Below are 22,878 nucleotides of genomic sequence, written 5' to 3'. Positions count from 1 at the left end.
CGAGAATACAAAACGACCCTCAAACACGACGCTACCCATCCACGAAGATCTCGACCACATGCCAACGGTTTTGGACAGCAGCAGAGGACCTGGAATCCAAAATCACTCGCGAAGAAAAGTGACGGCATCAATACGGCAGCACATGTCTAAAAAATTAGCCGAATAAAAGATCCTACGGCCGAACATACTTGCTCAGCACTGTCTGAGCGGCAGATTCATTATAAACCACATCAGGACTTCTTCCCAGGGGCAATGTGGATATCTGATGCACCAGTTGTGATTCAGAAATTCTGCACAGCAACTGTGGCAAACAATAGAACACATTGTGAGCAATGTGTTCCATATCAAAATGAATCTACCCTTGCAAATGTTGCCATTTCCATACAACATTTATTTAGTAGAGTATATCGCTTGTGTTGTTTATTTTTTTCCCAAAAAGAGTATAATTAATTCTGGTCGGAACTTAAAGGTTTTGTAAATGTTTGTGAAGACACAAGTACCCGAAGGCCAAGGCCCACTCCCATACTTCATCAGCCCATCTCTCTAGCCCGTGCTGGACCCGTTTAGCCCCCTCTATCTACCCAAACAGAACCTGCTGTTGTTGCATGTGAAACAAAATATCCCCCGTATACCGGTAGTGTTGGGGACACAGGATTTGATCAGATATTCGTCACTGATGAGTCAATTGAACTTTCATCACCAGGTTCAAAGCAGAGTACACTTACCATTGCGCCACAACTACCCATGCACAAACACCCAGCAATAACAAAAGCACAATACAGTCTCGAGAAGTTTAATAATACACATTGGTTGCTACACCCTACACTTAGGGTAGAAGGGAGGTGGACGGTGGAAAGAGCCCCCCCCCCCCCCACTTTTTTCTTCCCGCCAAAGTAATAGAACATTCAGCCCCCACCAGACTCATTCACATTGCACAAAAATTGGGCTCAACGCGTCCAGATGATCAACGAGGACAATTCGACAATGAACATTCCGGTCGATCGACGTTAAACATGGAACAATCTCGCAATCGCTATTCCGATGGTGACAATATAAAAATACTAATATTGTGCACAGTCCCGCCCTTTGTGGTGGTTACTTTTAAATGTTATAAATGGGATAAGAAATACTTGCATATGGGTACTGTACGTGGGTATAAAAATATAACCATGTTCGGCGTGACGCACAATCTCGCGGCGACGTCCAGACGCGTATTCCCACGTGAGCACAGGGCCCCACGTGATCATCGCCAGACAATACCGTCGTGGTCGTAACGTTTCGGATTTTAAACGAAAATTGATTTTTTAAAAGCTTCTCGCAAACATGATTAGCATATCCCAACAATACATGCCAAACGTCACGTTCCCACTGAATGCTGCACACACGTTTTTGTAAAAACCATTCGCAAATATAATTGTCAAAATCTCACTCCGCCTTCAGGTGCACTTGAAAACTAGATAGTGTACATGCATGTTACATATATTAGTGTACTTTAAAACATCAACGGTAATGACGACTGTGGTAGTGCTGAGCGTATTGTGTACTGCTGCTTTAGTCATGCTTGGTACTTTATCGTTCTTATTGCTGTGGTCAATGCGATGGTTGTGGTCGCTGTCTCTACAAAGTCCTGTGTTGCAGGTGAAGCGATCTTGACAGCAGTGCTCAGATACTCAGTTTTGCTTTAGTACCAAGTTTAAACGATTAATTGAACTAATTGTTTGTCGACATTGCTTAATATATCACAATAGAATCTGGCCAAGTGGTAGTGAGCAGATCGCAATTTGAAGTTGAGTCCAAATGTTGGTTGGGGGGTTGATAGCCCATGAACCCACCCCACCATGGTTGATAAAATGAGCATCACTCTGTGGGGAATTAAAGTGGTTGTTGTGGAATTTCCATTGCTGGTTCATGGGTGTGATCGGGGGATGAGCACTACCACAATAAAGCAGGCACATATTTTCACTTTTGAATAAAACAATCTGTTCTACCGTCGTGTTACTGAACAGTTCTGCACCTATTCATAAACCATTTCCATTGGCGCGTTATTTAAAAGGGTCGATGTGTCGCGTCGTTTGTGAATCAGGTTCTTTGGGCCTGGTTAGCTTCTACGTTAGACCTACGAACACCGGCCACAAACTTCTACACTTAATTAGCTTTCTTTTGCATAGAATACTCCGCTCGTTAAAAAAGTTATACTTTAATCCCAAACCCACGTTATATATCGCCATATTTGACCCATTTCAACTTTACAAACTGTAAATGTGTGTAAACGCGGACGGCCCTTGTGTCAATCCACTGATGAAAGAGTGCCTTACCACGCTGTGCGGGGCATGGGGGTTGTTTAACCATACTTCACCGTGCAAGTCATTGTGGGTTGGTGTAGGTGGGGAGCATTGATAGTAAAGAACATTGATTAGTGTCTCTACTTATCCTAAGTACTCCTACTAGCTGTTTCTGCACGTATGAGCTATGCATATACAAACGTGGCTTTGCATTCACCTCCTCGAGTATTGTCACTCTAAATAGATGCTCACTAATGGCACTATCCTATAATTTATACAACAGAGCAGGGATTATTCAGCCATGCTAGTGTGTAATGTGTGTACCTATGTGCGGGTATTTGTATGTATATACATTATAGCTATGTGCTAGAGTATGTACGCGTGTGTGTATATATATACGGAGTATAGATTAGGCACATAGCGATTCACCAATTAAAATCCATTCTCAAGTTCATGAGAATTCATTATAAAAATACGATGCAAATTATCTGTTAATTTTTCATACAGGTTAATGAAATGAGACAAAACAAGAAACAATACAAACGAGATGGTACAAACGAGACAAACAATAATCTATTCTTAAATCAAACCTCAACCCTGCATTCAATACCCGGGGGGGAATATTTATATGCCTGACCTACATGTGTGTATGTGCTAGGGTTGTCAAACAGTAACCGGTAAACTGGGAACCGTTATCGGAATCGGTAACTGGTTACGAATATCAGAACCCGTAATACATTTCAGTGGAATTTTTGTAATCTACTGATTGGCACATGTGACGGACCTAAGGAGAGGACGGCGGATATATGGAAAGGACGCCTAATGTCACCTTAAGAGGTAAAGGTGCAGCCCTGCAAGTATCCGCTAACGCCATTGCTGGCAGAAGGGCCTCCACTTGAAGTATGTTCTACTATGCCTCACTGACCAGACATACTGGAAAAGGTGGACGTACCCACACTTTACCCCACCACACAAAACCTGCCGATCGACTGTAGTGCACTCATGTACACTGGTGGGTGGACAGAATACATTGTGGGGGGGGGGGGGGTGTTGTTTCAACTGCCGTGCCACGAGATGGAATTTAACTGGCGATCTTTGCATTGCAAGTCCAGTGTGCTGACTGCTACACCATCCCTGTGGAAGCTGCCTTCATTTCTCAATTAACCCTTTCCCATTCTAATGACGTAGGTGTAAGTAATCAGTTTTGCTTCCGTGACATACACGTATAATAAAATAATTTTGTCATATCGAGGCTCCCACAAGATCATGTGGGAGAAGGTGTGGCAGAGTTTGGCGTTAGCTATATTACAGTGAGGTCATGTCACTACAGTTCTCTCTGCGGAGAGCACAATGACTTTAAAAACAACGGTGCTATGCCTCTTTAAATAAAATGAACGTTGAACCACTTGCATGTTCCGAGATTTAGCGGTGAACAGGACCCACCCTGCAACTTGCAGACATCTCAGAATGGGAAAGGGTTAAAAAACTAAACACATTTGTGTCCTTAACTCTAGACATTTCTGTGCCGCAAACCGGTAACCATTTTATTTCATGCGATTACCTGTAAAGTAAAAAAATATCTTAACAACCCTAGTACGTACATAGATACATATACGTACGTACACACTGGGACATATGTACTATACATCGATACGTACCGTACACATACATCAAAGAGGTGTGTATGCAAGCACACGTGTACAGATGCAAGTATAAACACGTATGTACATATACAAAGCTTTGTATTGTCCACAGATATGTATCATATACACACATTGGGTATGTGTACACGCATGGGTACACACACACACGTGTACGAGAGTTGCTGGCGGAGTATGCGATGAAGTCACTTCGCATGCACCCCAGGCCCAACTGTAGCCCCTTCCACCGCAAAGCATCTTGGGAGTTCAGGGGTCGTTAGTACTGGCTCCGTGATGCCTGTAGAGACTGGAGGGGGGGGGGGGGCAGGGGGAAATTGGGAAACATAACATCCATTAATAATAGGGTTTTTCCCATTTTTTTATGGCAACAAAACTGAAACTTTTTGCAAGGGATCATGTTAACATTAACCACAATTCTTGCAGTCAGAATGCACACAAAAACAACTCTGATATTTCAATTTATTACTATTACTGCTAATCCTACATAATACACTAGCATAATATGACTTTGAGACCCCCCACCACCTACACATTCCACAAGGAGTGACTAATCCCATATCTGCATTTGTCACCAATATGCTAAATTCCTCTGTTGATATGTAAACTCCTCCCACCCAGCTTAAAATACGCTGCCAAGCTTAGTAGTGTTTATTAGGACACTGTCTTTCCGACAGCTCTGTTTCTTCACCTGAGGACGGCTGCTTGTGTTGTGGCCAAAACGTCGTGAGAATTTTATTTTATGTTTTATTTTTATTATTTCCCTTCTACGTGACTTTACCGAAAGAACCAAGAATAACACTCTGATAATGTATGCATTGTCCTTGAAACTGATTGGTCCACACCAGAGACAACTTTCCTTAGAGCCTAGTCTCATACAGCGTTCGACCAGATAACGCCAAAAGACAATGCACTGTCAGAGTAATGAGGGCTTGGGTAAGCATCTACATCATGAGGCCTCCTTTGCCAGTACCAAAACATAATAGGGTTTTTCCCCTTCTTTTGTGAACGCAAACTCTGGTGACACTAAAGAGATTTTATAAAGACAACGAGAAGCTTTGCTGTCGGAACAATATTAATAACCGGTCAGGTGGCTCAGCGGTAGAGTGGGCAGCTCGCAATCACAAAGCTGCGAGTTCAAATCGTTAGGGGTCAATAAAATGAGTTGCATGGCATGGGTAAGTTGACAGCAGTTGTCCTATGGAGGGACTCGCCAACGTCATAGTAATGTGGAATTGCCACCGCCGGCTCAGAGCTGTAAACAGGAGAGGAGCATCGCCTCAACATTCATTTTAGGAAATATTTTTGACTATTCGAATTGACACCAAATATGCCAGGAAAGCCTCACCGAGTCTCAAAACTCTTTCTCAGGAGGGTCCTGGTACAATGGGACGTTTGGTTAATTCTATTAGTGATGAGAGTTTGGCTTCACGTGAGAGGAAACTGGAGAAACCGGAGAAAAGCAGCATTACACTGAGAGTGTGACACTCAGCACTGCTACCTCCTGGCCACACAGCTACAACACCTGGCCAGTACTGGCGGCTTACTCATCCAAGTACTAACAAGGTCCAACACAGCTTAGCTTTCCAGATCCAGCGAGACTGGGCACCATTCCGGGTGATTTGGTCACACACAATCAGAATCTTTATTTATCCTGGAGAAATAAAGGGGAGGGTGTGAGTAGGGTATGGGGATGCAGCAATAGTGTGTCAGAGCAAAGAGAACAGAGAGAAGGGAGAGAGAACCAAGAAGAGGATGGATACCGGCGCATGGCTGACCGGGGGCAGCTGCCTCCCACATCGCTCCCTCCTCCGTTGCCGGCCTCTGCTGCGTCAGCCGACACGCCAGGTGGGTCGGGGGTCGGGTGGTGGGGGGAGAATTGTAGTGGAGGACGGCATGGGGTGCAGTTAAGGGAGTGGGGGAGCAGAAGAGAAGAGACGGCATGGCGGCAGAGTCAAGAGAAAAGCGTGAAGGAGGTAACGGGAGAGAGGCCGTCGAGTAGCATGAGCCCTTGCAAAGTTGTGGGATTAGTATTGGCACTGTAACTGGGTGCATATGCACAACAATACACACACACCACATATACAGCTTGATACACGCGTACAACTGCACACACATACTAAAACACACACATATCTATACAAAGATCCCCCATATAACCTTTAACAGACCTTTGAAAGTGCTGTTAGCAAAAACCTTTTGAGGGCGGCACAGCATCAAGGAGTGGGTGGCCAGCACCATACCTGGCCACCTTTGTCTCACAAGTGCTGATGTTTACACACTGCACCAGGTACTCATTTAAGGTTGAGTCGACACATACATACAAAAGACCACAAACAGAGTTACACACATATGCATGCCTTTATCACTCACTGCACACATGCAAACACCATGGTGCACAAAGGTTTGCACACATACCTCACTTCACAGAGGTTCATAAAACATACACCTGCAGGCACATTTATACACAAATACCATCGGCCGCACACACACATACGAGAACCTGTGTAGGTACTGTGGTTATGGGATTGGGAGAGGATGGGGGGTTGAGAGGGTTCACCAGGTTTTTGTGAAAATAACAAATGATGGAAGTAACAAGCATCCAGCCTTATAGCCTATAATACCTGTTACTACAGATGGTCGTTGGTCACCCAAGCACTCACTACCAAGGATCCACCTTGCTTGCCTCCAAATTCTGATGGGCGACATTGTGGACAGCAGAGTGCAATGATGCCATAGCTATTATTGTATGCTCGCTCCCCACCTTCACTGACCAACTGACCAATTGACCTCACCTTCTAGGAGACTCAGTGCTATGGCCAGTTTTGGGATGGGGTTTTCCCACCGGTCTGACCAGCGGGCTGAACGTCTGGTGGGTTAACAGGCTGGAATGCTAATGAGCCAACGAGTAGGCCGGCCAGACTCTCTCCGCCGACTTACTGAAGAGTAGCGGCCGAGCTGTCGAGGGGCAAGTGCCACAGCCCCCGGTGCATTATGGGTGGTGTCAGCAGCACCCGAGATTCTCCCACGGGTGTCGGGCGAGAAGACGACGCAGCCGCCGCCAAATCCACCAACGCCGCCAATTCCCCAGTCATCACGATCCGTGGAGCTAAACTGATTGGCCGAGCAGCGCAGCGTCGACGCGTGATTGGCCGAGGCTCTTGACGAATTGGAAACCGTGATGGTGACATCGCGATCGTTGGAAAGGTTCCCAAGGGAACCGCTCAGTCGCGGGTTGAGTACAAAACTTGGCGGGAGCCAGGAGGTTGAGAGGGAAGTGTGGGGAGGGAGGGATGAGAGGGGAGACACAATGAATGAATGTTCATGCAGTGAAATTATGTTACAAAGTAAATGACCGCGTGTTTGTTCATGCAGATGTTGTAAAATAAATGCAGCTGCTGATGATGATGGAAACAGTCATTGGGTTAAAAACAGAATCAAGGGCGAATTAAATGAAGCGTATGTAGTTTTCTACACGCACATACAGGCACACATACACGCGCATATCCACATTCATAAAACATGCAGACGTATAGACAAACACATGCACAAAAACAATTAAACACAGGCATGCATTAACACATGTACCAACACAATAACACACACCATCATGTCTCATCACGCATAAATACTGCCATCACATATATCTCACCAACATGCACTCACATCACCCACTAACACAAGAGCGCGCACACACACAACAGACACACCGGCACCTCTACATTCATTAATATGCCTTCAACACAAAAACTGCATACATAATTTTCTGTAACAATTGCCCTAGCCCAACAGCTCACACACACACTAACATCACTAAACACACACACTGACTCACACCGGCGCACACACGAATATACTACCAATGAATACAATCATCAGGCAATCATCAGGCACCATCATGCAAGCGCTACCTCTTGAGGGCGGGGTGGCCCCCTCCCCCGGTGGAGTGCCGGGTGACACGGGCACTGCTCTGGACGCCCAACGATGCTGGAGACTTTGCCGATTTCACCGGAGACGACGGCGACAGTGATGATGATGATGTGGAAGCGGCGGCAGCACCCTGCACCGTCGCCGTCCTGCGGGGGATGCAGGCGCGGCGCATGTGTTGAGCGGATGTACACGTATCCACCCGCAAGCACGTCCACTACCACACATAACCACCACACACTTAATTGGATAAAGCTATGAAGCAGCAATTGTCATCTCGACTGTGAAAATTTAGCAAGAGTCTGCTGAAAAATAGTCTTGAGACTCATTTAGGCTTTGAATGGTAAGCAAGTGAAATATTATTTTAATAATTAATCAGATGTGAGTGAATGCATGCGTGTGTATGTGGGTCTATGTGTCTGAGGATCAATAGTGCATGTGATAGTCATCTCTGTCAGTCAACCCATGGCACCTGGGTCTGTCCCGAGACCTGCCAGCGAGCCTTCGACACTTCACGTGGTACATCGCCTGCTCCAAGCGCCGTGGTGATGTCACGACCACTTAGTGGTGAATGGCAGTTGATGTTGTTATTGGGGACCGGTAGTGTAGCGGTTAGCGCGCTGCGCTACAAACCCGGCGACCTGAGTTCTATTCCCGCTCACGGCCAACACCGGTGACAATTATCTGAATCGGTCCTGGACCTTTCCTAGGTCGACGCAGCCTCAAGCGAGTACCTAGTGCAGTGTGTAAACAACAGGACTGGGGAGATGGAGGTGGCCGGGCATGATGCTGGCCACCCACCCCCTTGCCGGCCTTCATAGGTGCTACTCGCTAACAGCACCTGCTTTTACAGTCTGTTAAGGCTATATGGGGAATCGTTGTCATTATTTGCCTGCAAATACATCATAAGGGCATTTTCTTTTAAACACAGTTGCTGAGCACATACCCAAAGGCCCAAATAGAAAAACGGCCAGCAAAATAGAGCATTATTAAAGTAATATTCACTCAGTTACTCGATTTGTTTAATGCATCACACCGACACATACATTGATGGACAGATATACAGACTTACAGATTAATAGAGAAACACACACAAATTGACAGACAGAGATGGTTGTGTGAATGTGAAACGGACCTCAGCTGTTGGGAAGAGGAGCGCGTGTTCATGCGTGTCTCTCCCTGCCTGGAGCGCAACGACACACGCACCCCATCACGCACACATGCGTGGGTGTGTGAGCCTGACCGTGCCCACGTGTATGCGTGAGTGAATGCATGCGTGTCGTTGGCACAGTAGGGAGCACAGGTGGTACATCTGCCAGTCACCTCAGTCAGTTTACCCATAACACCTGGGTCTCTCCCGTGACTTCCTGCCAGCAAGCCTTCTACACTTCACGTGGCCTCAGTGCACCTCGCCTGGCACAAGCGCTGTGGTGACATCACCACCACTTTGTGGTGAATGCCGGATGTTGTTGTTGCATGCATGCATGTATGCACATGTGGTGATGTTACCGAGCGATAGGTCTTATTTGTGCATCACTGCCAATGGTTAATATGCAACTCAGCCACCCGACAAATGGCCTCCTCCCACCTCAAGTTTCCGCTGGTGAGCAAGGCTGCCGAGTGCCGTGTGGTGACGCCGCTGCTGCTGCTGCCACTGCCAGCGCTGCTGCTGCTGCTGGTGGCGGTGGGGCCGGTGGTGGCGGCATGCCGAGTGTGTCGCCGGTTTTTAAGAGCGCGAAGTTTGTCTCCCTGTGTGGGGCCACTACGGCCCATGCCCTCCACCTGCTCCTCATACTGCACAGGTACACACATGCACACACGTGCACACATAAAACCAAAGATTCCCTGTGTAGCCTTATAGAGACTGTTGGGGCAAGTTCTGTTAACAAGAACCGATTAAGGCAAACACCTATTAAGACCAAAACGGCACAAGGGTTTTGTAGCTAGCATTATTGTCTCACCATGCTCGAAACTCATTTAAAGCTGTCAAGTTTATTTGTTTAACTAGGCAAGCACTCAAGAGACCAGGATAATCTAATTTGTCAAAGAGCTGACCTCGGGGAGGCCCAGGACCGGTTCAGATATTCGTCACGGATGTTGACCATGAGCAGTAATCTAACTCCGGGCATGGGGGGTTCGTAGCGTATTGTGCTAATAACTGCGCCACCACTTCCCATGGACCTGATGTATACACATATACCCATCTACAGACACACAAACGGAGACACACAAGCACGCACACACACATCTCATTAGTTCCCCATGACCCCTGACCCCAACGTTTGTGAGACTCACGTCTTCGATCTGCGTGGCGTGCAGTGATGGCGATGATGACGAGGGGGAGATGGGGCCGAGCGGGTCGCGCAGACTGATGTCATCGACACGCGCCAGGATCCGCGACACGCCCAGTGCCGTACCATCGCGCCCCGTGGGGCCCGAGCCCACACGCTGCTGCTTGGCACGGAACGCCTCCCCCTGAGCCCATAGGCCGGATTGCCTCCTGCCGAGGGGGGCAAACGGGGAGCAGGCAGTGGAGCAGATTGGGTGAAGGTGTTGTCATGTTACATGAGTCTGTCCCGTCACCGCCTGCCAGCAAGCCAACACCACTTCACGTGGCCTCGGAGTGCACCTGGCCTGGCACAAACGCCGTAGTGACGTCACCGCCACTTAGTGGCGAATGGCGGCTGTTGTTGTTGTATCGGTGTGGGTCTCACTCGAGCAGAAAGTGCTGCTGGGGCCCGATGATGGAGCCCGGCCGACATATGCGGATCCAAGCAACGGCCTCGGCAGCGGTGAGGCGGTGGTGCTTCATGAGGTAGCACGCGATGAGTGTGCCTGTGCGGCCCAGCCCCGCTGCACACACACAGTGCCACCATCACCACACGACAACGTTTTCACTATTGACACATCCACTATCTCCCCATTGCCAGCAGCATCGCCCTCCACCACGACTATCATAAATACACCAAGCGCCACCACAATGACCAGCGCTCACATTACTACTACCGTCACCACTATAACCACCACTCACACCACCGCGACGCACCCTTGCAGTGCACGGCGACGGCGCCCCGTGTGCCCTCGCAGATTTCACAGAACTTGCGCACGATATCGGGACTCGGGGAGCTGCCGTCCGGGAAGAACAGGTCGTGGTGCGCCAGCCCCGCGTCCGTGAAGCGCCGCGCGTCGTAGATCTACCTCGGCACCCGGCAACACATATGATCATCATCATCATTATCGCTCAGCCATTATGTTACCACAGTGGCGAGATGTTAACTACCTTGAGTGGTATATAGTTCGTTAGTTTGATCCCGACCATGACAACTGTATATTTGGAGTTTGCATGTCTCTCTCCCCGTGGTCACGTAGATTTTTCTCCGGGTCCTCTGGTGTTTCCTTCCACATTTAGAAACACGCGTTTTAAGAGTATTTGGCTGATATATATTTCCACATAAGCCACTTCTTTGAGTGATCGTTTGTAGCCAGATCGCTTCTGAAAATTAGCTATATAGCTCAGTGGGCTTTACCTTGTATTTTATATTCTTTTATAGTTTTTATCAGCCCATGCCGGACAAACAGTTAGTGCACCGACACTTTCAACCCTCATCTAGTTTTAAAGCGTTACAAACAGAACGGGTGATGGGTGACGGCTTTCCAGCGGCCGAGGCAAGAAGTGCCTGACTCGGTCCATGTTGCTGACGGTGTGTTCGCTCGCACCTTCTTGTTGAGCCGGATGACGGTGGTGACGCCGTTCTTACGGAAGTACGGGATGTAGGACTCTGGGGAATGTAGCGGGTAGCCTGCATGTGCACATAAAATACATATCCCCCCGTGTAGACTTTTAATAGACTGATGGGGGAAGTGCTGTTAGCGAGCACCTATGAAGGCCGACATGGCACATGAAGTGATAGGTGGCCAGCATCATGCCTGATTGCCTTTCTTTCCCCAGTGCTGATGTTTACACACTGTTCTAGGTACTCATTATAGGCTGAGTCGACTATAACCATTTCAGATAATCATTACTGTTATTGGTCCTGAGTGGGAACCGATCTTGGGAAGCAGGGTTTGCAGCGCAGTTCGATAACCACTACACTACCACTCCCCATTTGTGCATGCAAGCGCGTGTTTATGTGTGTGCATCATCACCGTTTTCCACTTTGCTTTTTGGGTGGGGACCGCTGAATGCCAGGAACCGCTCGGGTACGATCCAGTTAAAATCTCCATTCTCAACGTGCTGATCACACACAAAAACAATAGTAGCTGTCATTCACTGTTAAGGATGAGAAGAGGGGAGGGGAGGGAGGGGAGGTGGCCCACCTCGTAATGCTCATACTCTTCTAAGTCAAAACGCGTACAGTCCAGGAAGCCAGTCTGCAGTGCCTGCAAACGAACAGAAGCAGCAACAACACAAGAGCTTAGACACACACAGACACACAACACAATATTGTCGACATATAACAATAATAATCCCTTTAACAAGAATAAAGACGAAAGAAAGGATGAAGAAGAGAAGGCGATACAGAAGACAGGTGGAATAGTGGCTACCCCACTTATCTTAACCAATCTTTTATATATATAAAAGTAAAAAATTGTGTGGGTTTGTGGATGTGTGTGGGTTTGTGTGTGGAGTTTAAGTTAAGAAAAAATAGCCAGGTACCACGCCGGAAGCCCCGCGGTGAGCAAGCGCTATTCCTTTTTCACATCCTTTAACTTTAAATTAGTTTAATTAGTGATTTAGTGCGATTTTTGTGAGCTTCCCTTTAATGTATTTATTTATGACGCGTGCACGACCATACCAACTCATGTGCCTTTGGTGGGGGGGACGGCCCATGCCAAGTAGCACGCCTTCGGTGCGAGTGAGGGGAACATTTTCCTTCGCGTTAAAAATGCTATAAAAATACACTAAACGCTCAGGTAAATTCTTCACTGTGTGATGTCCCCCCCACCCCGATGCGTGCAGTTATTACTACTATACAGTCGCTAAATGCTACCACTATAGGCCGTATATATTGCTGCAGAGCGGCCAAGGATATTGTAGCTGGGGTGGGGGGGTCCAGGTCAGGGGTAGCAGCCCAGCCCCAGCCTGCCAAGGTGCCACCTCAGCCGCCTGGACAATCTAGGCGAGGCCAGAGGTTCTGCATGGGACTAGGCCTCACCACGCCACTCTGTCAGGTGAGTACTTTGTGCTATACAATCGATAAATACTGCTATAGAGTCAGCATGTACTACTGTAGTGAAAGCAGGTACCACCACAGTCCGTATGCACTGCTGTAATCATAGCAGGTACCACCACTGTCAGTATGCACTGCTGTAATCAAAGCAGGTACCACCACTGTCAGTATGCACTGCTGTAATCATAGCAGGTACCACCAGTCGGTATGCACTGCTGTAATCATAGCGCGTACCACCACAGTATGCACTGCTGCAGTGAAAGCAGGTACCACCACAAAATGTACTGCTGTAATCATAGCAGGTACCACCACAGTATGCACTGCTGTAATCATAGCAGGTACCACCACAGTCAGTACGCACTGCTGTTACATTGACCCGGGCAACGCCGGGTACTTCCCGCTAGTTACTAATATAATGAGCCCAGAATGTGTCCCGCGCGTGACGTCAACACATGAGGCCCAACCCCCTCATTAATATTCATAAGTGGGTGGAATTTTACACTAACGCAGAGGAAGGTTGAGCTGAATTAAATAATTGTTTACACAAAGTTGCTTCAAATGACATTTCATTACAGAAATTGACGGTAAAAAAAAGAAATCTACGAAGCAGTGCTACATCCGTACATGATGTCACTGCAAAAGAGGCCCCCCCCTTCATTAATATTAATGCTCGCATGGAAATTTACACTAACGCACAAGAAGGTCGCGCACTCCACCTGCCGCACACCTCCCCTCATTAAGTCATGAGCGGGTGACGTCACTCCACATACCGCACCCCTCCACAATAACCATTATCGGGTGACGTCACTCAACATGGGGCAACCCCCCCCCTCATTAATAATCATGAGCTGAACATTTTTTTATTGAATATTTCAGATTTACAGTAATATACACCCGTCCTTGGATGGGCAAAAAAGCTAGTATATAATAGAGAGTGTCCTTGCCTGTGTAGTGACATCGGGGATGTCAATGTATGGTGCCGGCCCGAGAGGGCCGTGGCGCGCGATGCACTGTCATCCTGTACACCCCGTAGGCGGGTGTAGTACCAGCCCTAGCGGGGCTTGGTGTGCGCTGGGATAGCGTGGGCACCACGTATAGTGTGTAATGCGGGCTCCCACAAGGGGAGTAGAAGGGTTGCCCAGGGCCATGGCACTCTGGTTGACCCCGTAGACACATGATCCAGAGTGTCCACAGAGGGGGCCCCAGGTGGGGGGGGCTAGGGGGCGATCACGTGTCTGGGGAGAGCTCTCGAGAGGGAGCTAGAAGGCTCGAGAAGGTGGGCGGGGCCAAGGCGGAGTGGTCCTGACCCAGGAGGATATAAGGCGGGTCCCTGAGAGGGACCGGGGTCGCTGCATTCTACAAGCTGGAAGCTCTACAGGTATCAACATGTGGCTGGGGACCCGAGTGAGGGTCAGACCCTTCATAGCTGTAACTCTTCCATATAGGGTAGTTAGCTGGGTGGCCACCACCCTAGGCTGTTTCTGGTGAAGGGGCAGTTACCCTTTTGTGTTACGTGTTGATGTTACAATAACTGTGTTGCCTCTAAAGAACGTCTGCGACTCAGTTGGACTCACTACACCTGTAAACATCTGGAAGTTTTATCACCATTAGTTGACTCTGCTGATGAGAAACTTCATGTGAAACCTGTCCAGAGTTTTGTTTGTGTTGAACCAGTGCTGCTGGTAAAATGCTCTCAGAAGTCCATGTGGCTGATGGAATGTGTAAAAATGTATTTGTGTATATGGAGGGGCAGATATGTTAATCAGGTGGTGTATTGTATGCCTATTTGTTTCGTCTTCACCTAGGTCACCCTTTCAAAAGCAGCAATTATGTTTCATGTATCCCAATGGCAATATTTCATCTCCAGGTTATATAACGGATACTGGCAGACTGATCTACCGGTTGCACAATGGTAACACTTGTGCCTCACAGTGAGAAGGGCCTGGGTTTGTTTCTTGACTCTTTCTGTGGTGTTTGTTTTCCCGCTGGTTCTGCATGAGTTCTCTCAAGTATCCTTCCATAGCTAAAAATATACAATGTCATCAACGTTGGCCAAACATCCCAATGTAGCAGGACCCTCCTGAAAAATAGCCACCTGTGATGGTGGGGTTAAATGTAGGTAGGCCCACCTCTTCTAAGACATTTGGTCATCGTGGAAGAGTTGACCAAAATACCCTCTACAGTTCACTCTAGTGGAGGCCATTCTGCCAGAAGTGGCATAAGCAATCCATTGCAGGCTGTGTCTTTACCTTGCTGACCCCCTGCAGACAGTCAACGAGGGTCAGGTTGAAGCTGCACGGTCCGAATGAAGCATCTCTGGTGGGGGGGGGAGTAGCAAGGTTGAGTGAAACAAAGACAGATAAAACATACACACAAGATGTACACAGATGGAGACTTAGAGATACACATGCAGATAAACCTAGACAGACACAGCTACACACATATACAGCTAAGCACACAGATACAGAGATGCACACAATTACAAAGATCCCTCGTATAGCTTTTAACAGTCTGTTGGGGCAAGTCCTCACACAAGAGGCATTTCCTGATACACACACCACACAAACACACAGATAACTACAGATACACAGAGATAACCACAACTATACAGATACTCTTTGGTTCAATTCGGTAAAGTCAGGTAGGTAAAAAAGTAAAATAACAAAAAATCACGACGTTTCGGCCACAACACAAGTGGCCTTCATCAGGTGAAGGGACCGGACTGTCCAGAGGACAGCGCTGGAGTGAACACAGCCAAGCCCAGACCGCGTTCTTCAAGCTGTGTGGGAGGAAACAGAGTGCCTTGACAAAGGAGTTAGCATAAAAATTAGCATGTAATTGGGGGATTAGCATGATGCACGACGACGTAGAGGGAACATGTTCAGACCGGCGAGAGGTGGAGGGAGGAGAGGAGTTTACATGTTGGTGTGAAGAGAAAATAAGCAGCTGCGAAAGTCTGGGATACCACTACTTGAAAAAAAGATATACTGTACCATTGAAAATTAGTTTAATGTTTGGTTTGATTTAGAACATCTTTCCAGTGATTGCTTAATTTGAAACCAGTTTAATGTTTGGTTTGATTTAGAACATCTTTCCAGTGATTGCTTAATTTGAAACCATCCTCTCGGTTGAAATTGTGTCTGTGTTTGTAAATCTGAATTGCCTCGTGGAAAACTCTGATAAAAATCGTTAGGTTTGCAGAGAACCTTGGTATCGGAGAAAACTATATCGTGATCACCCACAGCGTTGTAACAGTGATCAGCTACGACAGAAGAATTCGTTCTGCCGTGTTTCAAATATGATTTGTGCGCTCGAATTCAGTCAGAGATGTCGTTTCGTCTCCCCGATATAGCAGTCACCACAGGTGCAGCTCAATTTGTAAACCCCGGGGTACTCTAAGTCAGGAATTACATCCTTTGAGGATGAGATCAGGTCACGGATTTTGTGTACTGTATTGAACTGGACCAGGATCCTGTGTTTGTTTAGAATTTTGGAGATCTTTTTAGTAACGCCTGCTATGTATGGGAGTGTGATGGTTTTGATCGGAGTATCAAGTGGTTGTTTCTGTATAGAGGGAGAAGCAGCTTGGCAGATAAATTTTGATTGAAAGCTTTCGTGACTGCAGTAATTCATATTCTTAGCTCTTTCGGTAAAGTCACGTTGAAGGGAAACAATAAAATAATAAAATATATATAAAACAATAAAAATTCTCACGACGTTTCGACCATAACACAAACGGTCGTCATCAGGTGTGTCGGTTTGCATAAATTTATGCATAATTTGTATTTGTTATGGTTGAAACGTCGTGAGAATTTTTATTGTTTTATATATATTATTTTGTTTCCCTTCAACGTGACTTTACCGAAAGAGCTAAGAATATAGCTTGGCGGATGGTACGGTCAGAGTATCCGTTATTCTTGAGGGCCAGATGTACATGTTTTAATTCACTGGCCAGGTGGTGTTGGCACGAAATGCAATGAGCCCTGTGGTATAACGTTTTGATGAGATAATTCTTTTGAGTTGGGTGGTGGTGGGAATCAGGTTTCAAGTAGGAATCTGTGTGGGTGGGTTTCCTGTAGACAGAATGCCCCAATGAGCCATCAGGTCTCCTCTCAAACAGAACATCTAAGAATGGTAGCTTGCCATCTTTCTCCACTTCCATGGTGAATTTGATGGCGGGATGTCTGGAATTGATGTGGTGTAGGAAAAAGTTCAGAGCTGGGAGGCCATGTGGCCAAATGACGAAAGTGTCATCCACATATCTCTTCCACAGGGAAGGTCTGAGGGTGGAAGTCTGGATGGCGTCCGATTCAAATTTCTCCATGAAAACATTGGCTATCACTGGTGACAAGGGGGAACCCATGGGAGTACTCTCATTTTGCTTGTAGAAGGAACCATTCCAAGTAAAGTAAGCGTTGGTGAGGCAGTGCCTGACCAGCGTAGGTACCTCGGGGTTTAGCCCATGTTGTACCAAATTTTCAATTATTTCAATGGTATCAGGTACCAGGACCTTGGTGAACAAGGAGACCACATCGAAGCTGACAAGGATATCATCAGGGGACAGTACAATGTCTTTGACCATAGAAACCAATTGGGCTGAGTTAAGTACTGCTGAGGAGGTCTTGCCAGTGAAAGGTAGCAAGGTATCCAACAGAAAACGTGCTAGCTTATAGGTAGGGGAGTTGATCATGGATACGATGGGTTGTAGTGGAGTGCCTTCTTTATGAATCTTTGGAAGACCATAGAATCTAGGGGGTCTTGCAGCAGAAGGTTTTAGGGAGGGACGTTTAGTTGGTTCGATTAGGGAGGCCGAACTTGTGATGATCTTGTTGGTTTTCATAGTTAGGCTATTAGTAGGGTCATTTTAAATTTTTGAGTAACTACAATCATTGAGTAGGTCCTGAATTTTATTGTTGTATGAGTTTTCATCCATAATTACAGTGGCATTGCCCTTGTCGGCTGAGAGGATGACTATATCATGTTTCTCTTTTAATTTCGCGAGTTCAGAGCGTTCATCTTCGCTGATGTTGCTAACGGGTTTCTTAGCATTCTTAAGAATAGTAGCTATTTCAGCTCTCCCGACGTCTGCTTGGATGTGTCCTATACCTTTGAGGGCTACATCGACCTGAGAAATGATATCATCTATCGGTATATGTTTTGGGGTGACAGCAAAATTCAGTCCTTTAGCCAATACTGTTTTCAGATTGTCCGAAATCGGGGTGCTACTCTGATTGATAACAATTTTGTTAAGGTCTAGTTTTGTGATCTATGGAACCGTTTTTTTCTTTGATAGGTGGTGGGTCCTCACCGAATTCTAAACAGATTCTGTTTAAGGCCAGCCTCTCTTTAATCTCAGAGAGGATACGACTACTCCGTTTTGAACTCGATACTTTAGACAGGACTCTCCTACAAGCTCATTTAACGTTAACACAAAAAATGTCACCTGATTTGAACCACGTAGACAACATGACTGCTTCTTCTGCCGATTCACTTTCAATCAAATGCAAAGCTAACCTAATTGCTAAATTCAACCAGCTATCAAAGAAAAACCTGGTTCCACAGATCACAAAACTAGATGTTAACAAAATTGTTATCAATCAGAGTAGCACCCCGATTTCGGACAATCTGAAAACAGAATTGGCTAAAGGACTAAATTTCACTGTCACCCCAAAACATATACCGATAGATGACATCATTTCTCCGGTCGATGTAGCCTTCAAAGGTATAGGACACATCCAAGCAGACGTCACGAGAGCTGAAATAGCTACTATTCTTAAGAATGCTAAGAAACCCGTGAGCAACATCATCAAAGATGAACGCTCTGAACTTGCGAAATTAAGAGAGACATGATATAGTCATCCTCTCAGCCGACAAGGGCAATGCCACTGTAATTATGGATAAAAACTCATACAACAATAAAATTCAGGACCTATTCAATGATGGAAGTTACCCAAAAATTAAAAATGACCCTAGTAATAGCCTAACTATAAAAACCAACAAGATCATTGCAAGTTCAACCTCCCTAATCGAACCAACTAAACATCCCTCCCTAAAACCTTCTGCTGCAAAACCCCCTAGATTCTATGGTCTTCCCAAGATTCATAAAGAAGGCACTCCACTACGACCCATCGTATCCACGATCAACTCCCCTACCTACAGGCTAGCCCGTTTTCTGTCAGATACTTTGCTGCCTTTCACTGGCAAGGCCACCTCAACAGTACTTAACTCAGCCCAATTGGTCTCAATGGTCAAAGACGTTGTACTGTCCCCTGACGATATCCTTGTCAGCTTCGATGTGGTCTCTCTGTTCACCAAGGTCCCAGTACCTGATACCATTGAAATAATTGAAAATTTGGTCCAACATGGACTAGCCCCCGATACACCTGTGCTGGTTAGGCACTGCCTCACCAACACCTACTTAACTTGGAATGGCACCTTTTACAAACAAAATGAGGGTACCCCCATGGGTTCCCCCTTATCACCAGTGATAGCCAATGTTTTCATGGAGAAATTTGAATCAGACGCCATCCAGACTTCCACCCTCAGACCTTCCCTGTGGAAGAGATATGTAGACGACACTTACGTCATTTGGCCACATGGCCTCCCAGCTTTGAACCTTTTCCTAGACCACATAAATTCCAGACACCCCGCCATCAAATTCACGATGTAAGTGGAGAAAGATGGCAAGCTGCCATTCTTGGATGTTCTGTTTGAGAGGAGACCTGATGGCTCATTGGGACATTGTCTACAGGAAACCCACCCACACAGATTCCTACTTGAAACCTGATTCCCACCACCACCCGACTCAAAAGAATTCTCTCATCAAAACGTTATACCACAGGGCTCATTGCATTTCGGAAAAACACCACCTGGCCAGTGAATTTAAACATGTACATCTGGCCCTCAAGAGGAACGGATACTATGACCGTACCATCCGCCAAGCTGTTTCTCCCTCCATACAGAAACAACCATTTGATACTCCGATCAAAACCATCACACTACCATACATAGCAGGCGTTACTAAAAATATCTCCAAATTCTAAACAAACACAAGATCCTGGTCCGGTTCAATACAGTACACAAAATCCGTTACCTGATCCCATCCGTAAAGGATGTCATTCCTGACTTACAGTACCCTGGGGTTTACAAATTGAGCTGCACCTGTGGTGACTGCTATATCGAGGAGACGAAACGACATATCTCTGACCGAATTCGCGAGCACAAATCAGATTTGAAACACGGCAGAACGAATTCTTCTGCCGTAGCTGATCACTGTTACAATGCTGTGGGTGATCACGATATAGTTTTCTCCGATACCAAGGTTCTCTGCAAACCTACCGGTTTTTATCAGAGATTTGTCCACGAGGCAATTCAGATTTACAAACACAAGACATAATTTCAACCGAGAGGATGGTTTCAAATTAAGCAATCACTGGAAAGATGTTCTAAATCAAACCAAACATTAAACTAATTTTCAATGGTACAGTATATATTTTTTTCAAGTAGTGGTATCCCAAACTTTCACAACTGCTTATTTTCTCTTCACACCAACATTATGTAAACTCCCCTCCTCCCCCCCCCCTCGCCGGTCTGAACATGTTCCCTCTACGTCGTCGTGCATCATGCTAATCCCCCAATTACATGCTAATATTTATGCTAACTCCTATGTCAAGGCGCTCTGTTTCCTCCCACACAGCTTGAAGAATGCGGTCTGGGCTTGGCTGTGTTCACTCCAGCACTGTCCTCTGGACAGTCTGGTCCCTTCACCTGATGAAGGCCACTTGTTTTGTGGCCGAAACGTCGTGATTTTTTTGTTATTTTATTTTTTACCTACGTGACTTTACTGAATAGAACCAAAGAGTATGGATCCTTGCAGTCACGAAAGCTTCAAATCTAGAACTATACAGATATACATAGAGAGGTACAAGAACAACAACCGCCATTCGCCACTAAGTGGCGGTGACGTCACCACGACGCTTGTGCCATGCCATGTGTACCCTGAGGCCACGTAAAGTGTCGAACGCCCGCTGGCAGGAGGTCACGGGGCAGACCCAGGTGCCACGGGTTGACTGACTGAGATGACTGGCTGATGCACCACCTGTGCCCCCTACTGTGCCAACCTGCTGTGCCTTAGCCACCCGGCGCTCCGCTCGTTGTTGTGAGCGTCGCTCCTCCGCCCTCCGTTGTTGTTGGAGGGCGACTACCTCCAACTGCCCAGTAGCGTCCTTCACGAGCCTCCTCCACAGAGGCCGATCTTGACTCCGCTGGTACCAGTCATCGGCAAGTCCACTCAGCTCCACGTCCTCCTGTACCACATCACTCCATCTCTTCTCTAGCCCGTGCCGCGCCCGTTTAGCCCCCTCGATCCGGCCGAACAAAAGCTGTTTCGGTATGCGGTGGCTGGGCATGCGGGCTACATGACCCAGCCATCGCAGCCTTGCCCGCCGGAGGAGCTCACCGATGGGACCTTGCCCAGATCTTTCAAGGATTTGTGAGCTCCTCACACAATCCAGTCTGGTTAAACCCAGGATGGATCGTAGGCAGACCAGCCTAAATGTTTCTAACTGGCGAAGATGTTCCATTAGGGGGGTCCACGTTTCGCAAGCGTAGAGAAGGGAGGGAATGACTGTGACCGAGAAGACCTGCAGCTTAGTGCTGAGCGACAGACCAGGTAGCTTCCACACAGCGTTACGCAACCGATGAAAAGATATTGCCGCTCGACTGATTCGGAGTGAGACCTCTGCTGTTAAACTGGAGCCGGTCATAAGCACACTGCCCAGGTATGGGAAACTCTCCACTCTCTCCACAACTGTCCCATCACCGATTGGCAGCTGTGGGGGTGGAGTGTCCGATGGTACAAAGTACCCAGGCAGCTGCTTAGTTTTGGTGGGGCTGATGGTAAGGCCCCATCTCTTAGTGGCACGCTCCAGTCTCAGCAGCAGCGTCTCCAACTCCTCCTCTGAATGAGTAGCTATTACCAAATCATCGGCACACATAACGTGGTTGAGCAATAGGGAGCCATCCCTTGACCGGACCCGGGCATCGATCAGCCTCCCATTATATCTGTACCATGTGGAGATTCCCCCGGTACAGCTATTGAAGGCTTCACGAACTACGTGGTCAAAATAGATGTTAAATAATGTGGGAGCCAGAGGACATCCCTGTCGCACCCCAAGGTGTACAGGGAATGGCTCGGACTCCCGGCCACGTAGTTTTACCCGGGCCCGCTCACCATCATGAAGGTCCTTAATGATCGTGAGCAGAGGGTCAGGTACTCCAAAAGCACGAAGAACAACCCAGAGCCCAGGCCTACTGATGGTATCATAGGCCTTGACCAGGTCAATAAAGCAGAGATGTAGGTCTTGCTGGAATTCCCTACACCTCTGCTGTAGCAGACGGACAGAAAATATGGCATCTGTGCAGGACCGCCCTTTCCTGAAACCGCATTGGGGCTCCGCAAGCCTCTCCTCAGCGTGCCTGGCAAGGCGATGTTGAATAATCCTTGCCAGGACCTTTCCCGGCACACTGAGGAGTGAGATGCCCCTGTAGTTGTTACAGTCTGTGCGGTCCCCCTTCTTAAAGAGGGGGACCACCAGGGCATCCTTCCAATCCTGTGGAACCTGTCCAGAGGTCCAGACTGTTGTTATGATGTCATATAGGGCAGCCTGTGCACAAACGCCACCCTCCCTCAGCATTTCGCTTGGGAGATCATCTCTGCCCGCTGCCTTTCCTGGTCTCAGACTCCGGATCGCCTTCAGTACTTCCTCAACAGATGGCACTTCAGCCAGCCACTGACAGGGGGAGACTTCTTCCAATATTTGAGGCACCGCAGCCTCAGCA

At 47.3% G+C, this 22,878-nt stretch overlaps 1 protein-coding gene across 11 annotated transcripts in view; it reads right to left on the bottom strand.

The window, feature by feature from the left end:
• Positions 1–779: 779 nt before the first annotated feature.
• LOC116956277 (dual specificity protein phosphatase CDC14C-like) overlaps positions 780–22,878 on the bottom strand; it is a 31,749-nt gene continuing 9,650 nt past the window's right edge. For 2 of the 11 annotated variants that reach the window (XM_076073844.1, XM_076073706.1), the window contains exons 6-18: positions 15,288–15,354; positions 12,185–12,247; positions 12,014–12,101; positions 11,585–11,667; positions 10,914–11,061; positions 10,582–10,720; positions 10,163–10,367; positions 9,456–9,661; positions 9,003–9,050; positions 7,852–8,016; positions 6,881–7,187; positions 5,704–5,767; positions 780–4,229 (exon numbers count right to left, since the gene is read on the bottom strand). In XM_076073844.1, the coding sequence (XP_075929959.1) occupies positions 4,129–4,229; positions 5,704–5,767; positions 6,881–7,187; positions 7,852–8,016; positions 9,003–9,050; positions 9,456–9,661; positions 10,163–10,367; positions 10,582–10,720; positions 10,914–11,061; positions 11,585–11,667; positions 12,014–12,101; positions 12,185–12,247; positions 15,288–15,354 (1,684 nt within the window). In that variant the 3' untranslated portion in view covers positions 780–4,128. The remainder of the gene's footprint in view (positions 4,230–5,703; positions 5,768–6,880; positions 7,188–7,851; positions 8,017–9,002; positions 9,051–9,455; positions 9,662–10,162; positions 10,368–10,581; positions 10,721–10,913; positions 11,062–11,584; positions 11,668–12,013; positions 12,102–12,184; positions 12,248–15,287; positions 15,355–22,878) is intronic. The other 9 variants (XM_076073744.1, XM_076073721.1, XM_076073767.1 and 6 more) reach the window with 9 other exon arrangements.

The sequence above is a fragment of the Petromyzon marinus genome, chromosome 1 (genome assembly GCF_048934315.1).
Source record: "Petromyzon marinus isolate PM22_M1 ecotype Great Lakes invasive population chromosome 1, UKy_Petmar_22M1.pri1.0, whole genome shotgun sequence".
NCBI classification, from domain to species: domain Eukaryota; kingdom Metazoa; phylum Chordata; class Hyperoartia; order Petromyzontiformes; family Petromyzontidae; genus Petromyzon; species Petromyzon marinus.
Note: the sequence above shows the minus strand (reverse complement) of the source record. Positions and strands in the feature narration are given on the sequence as shown.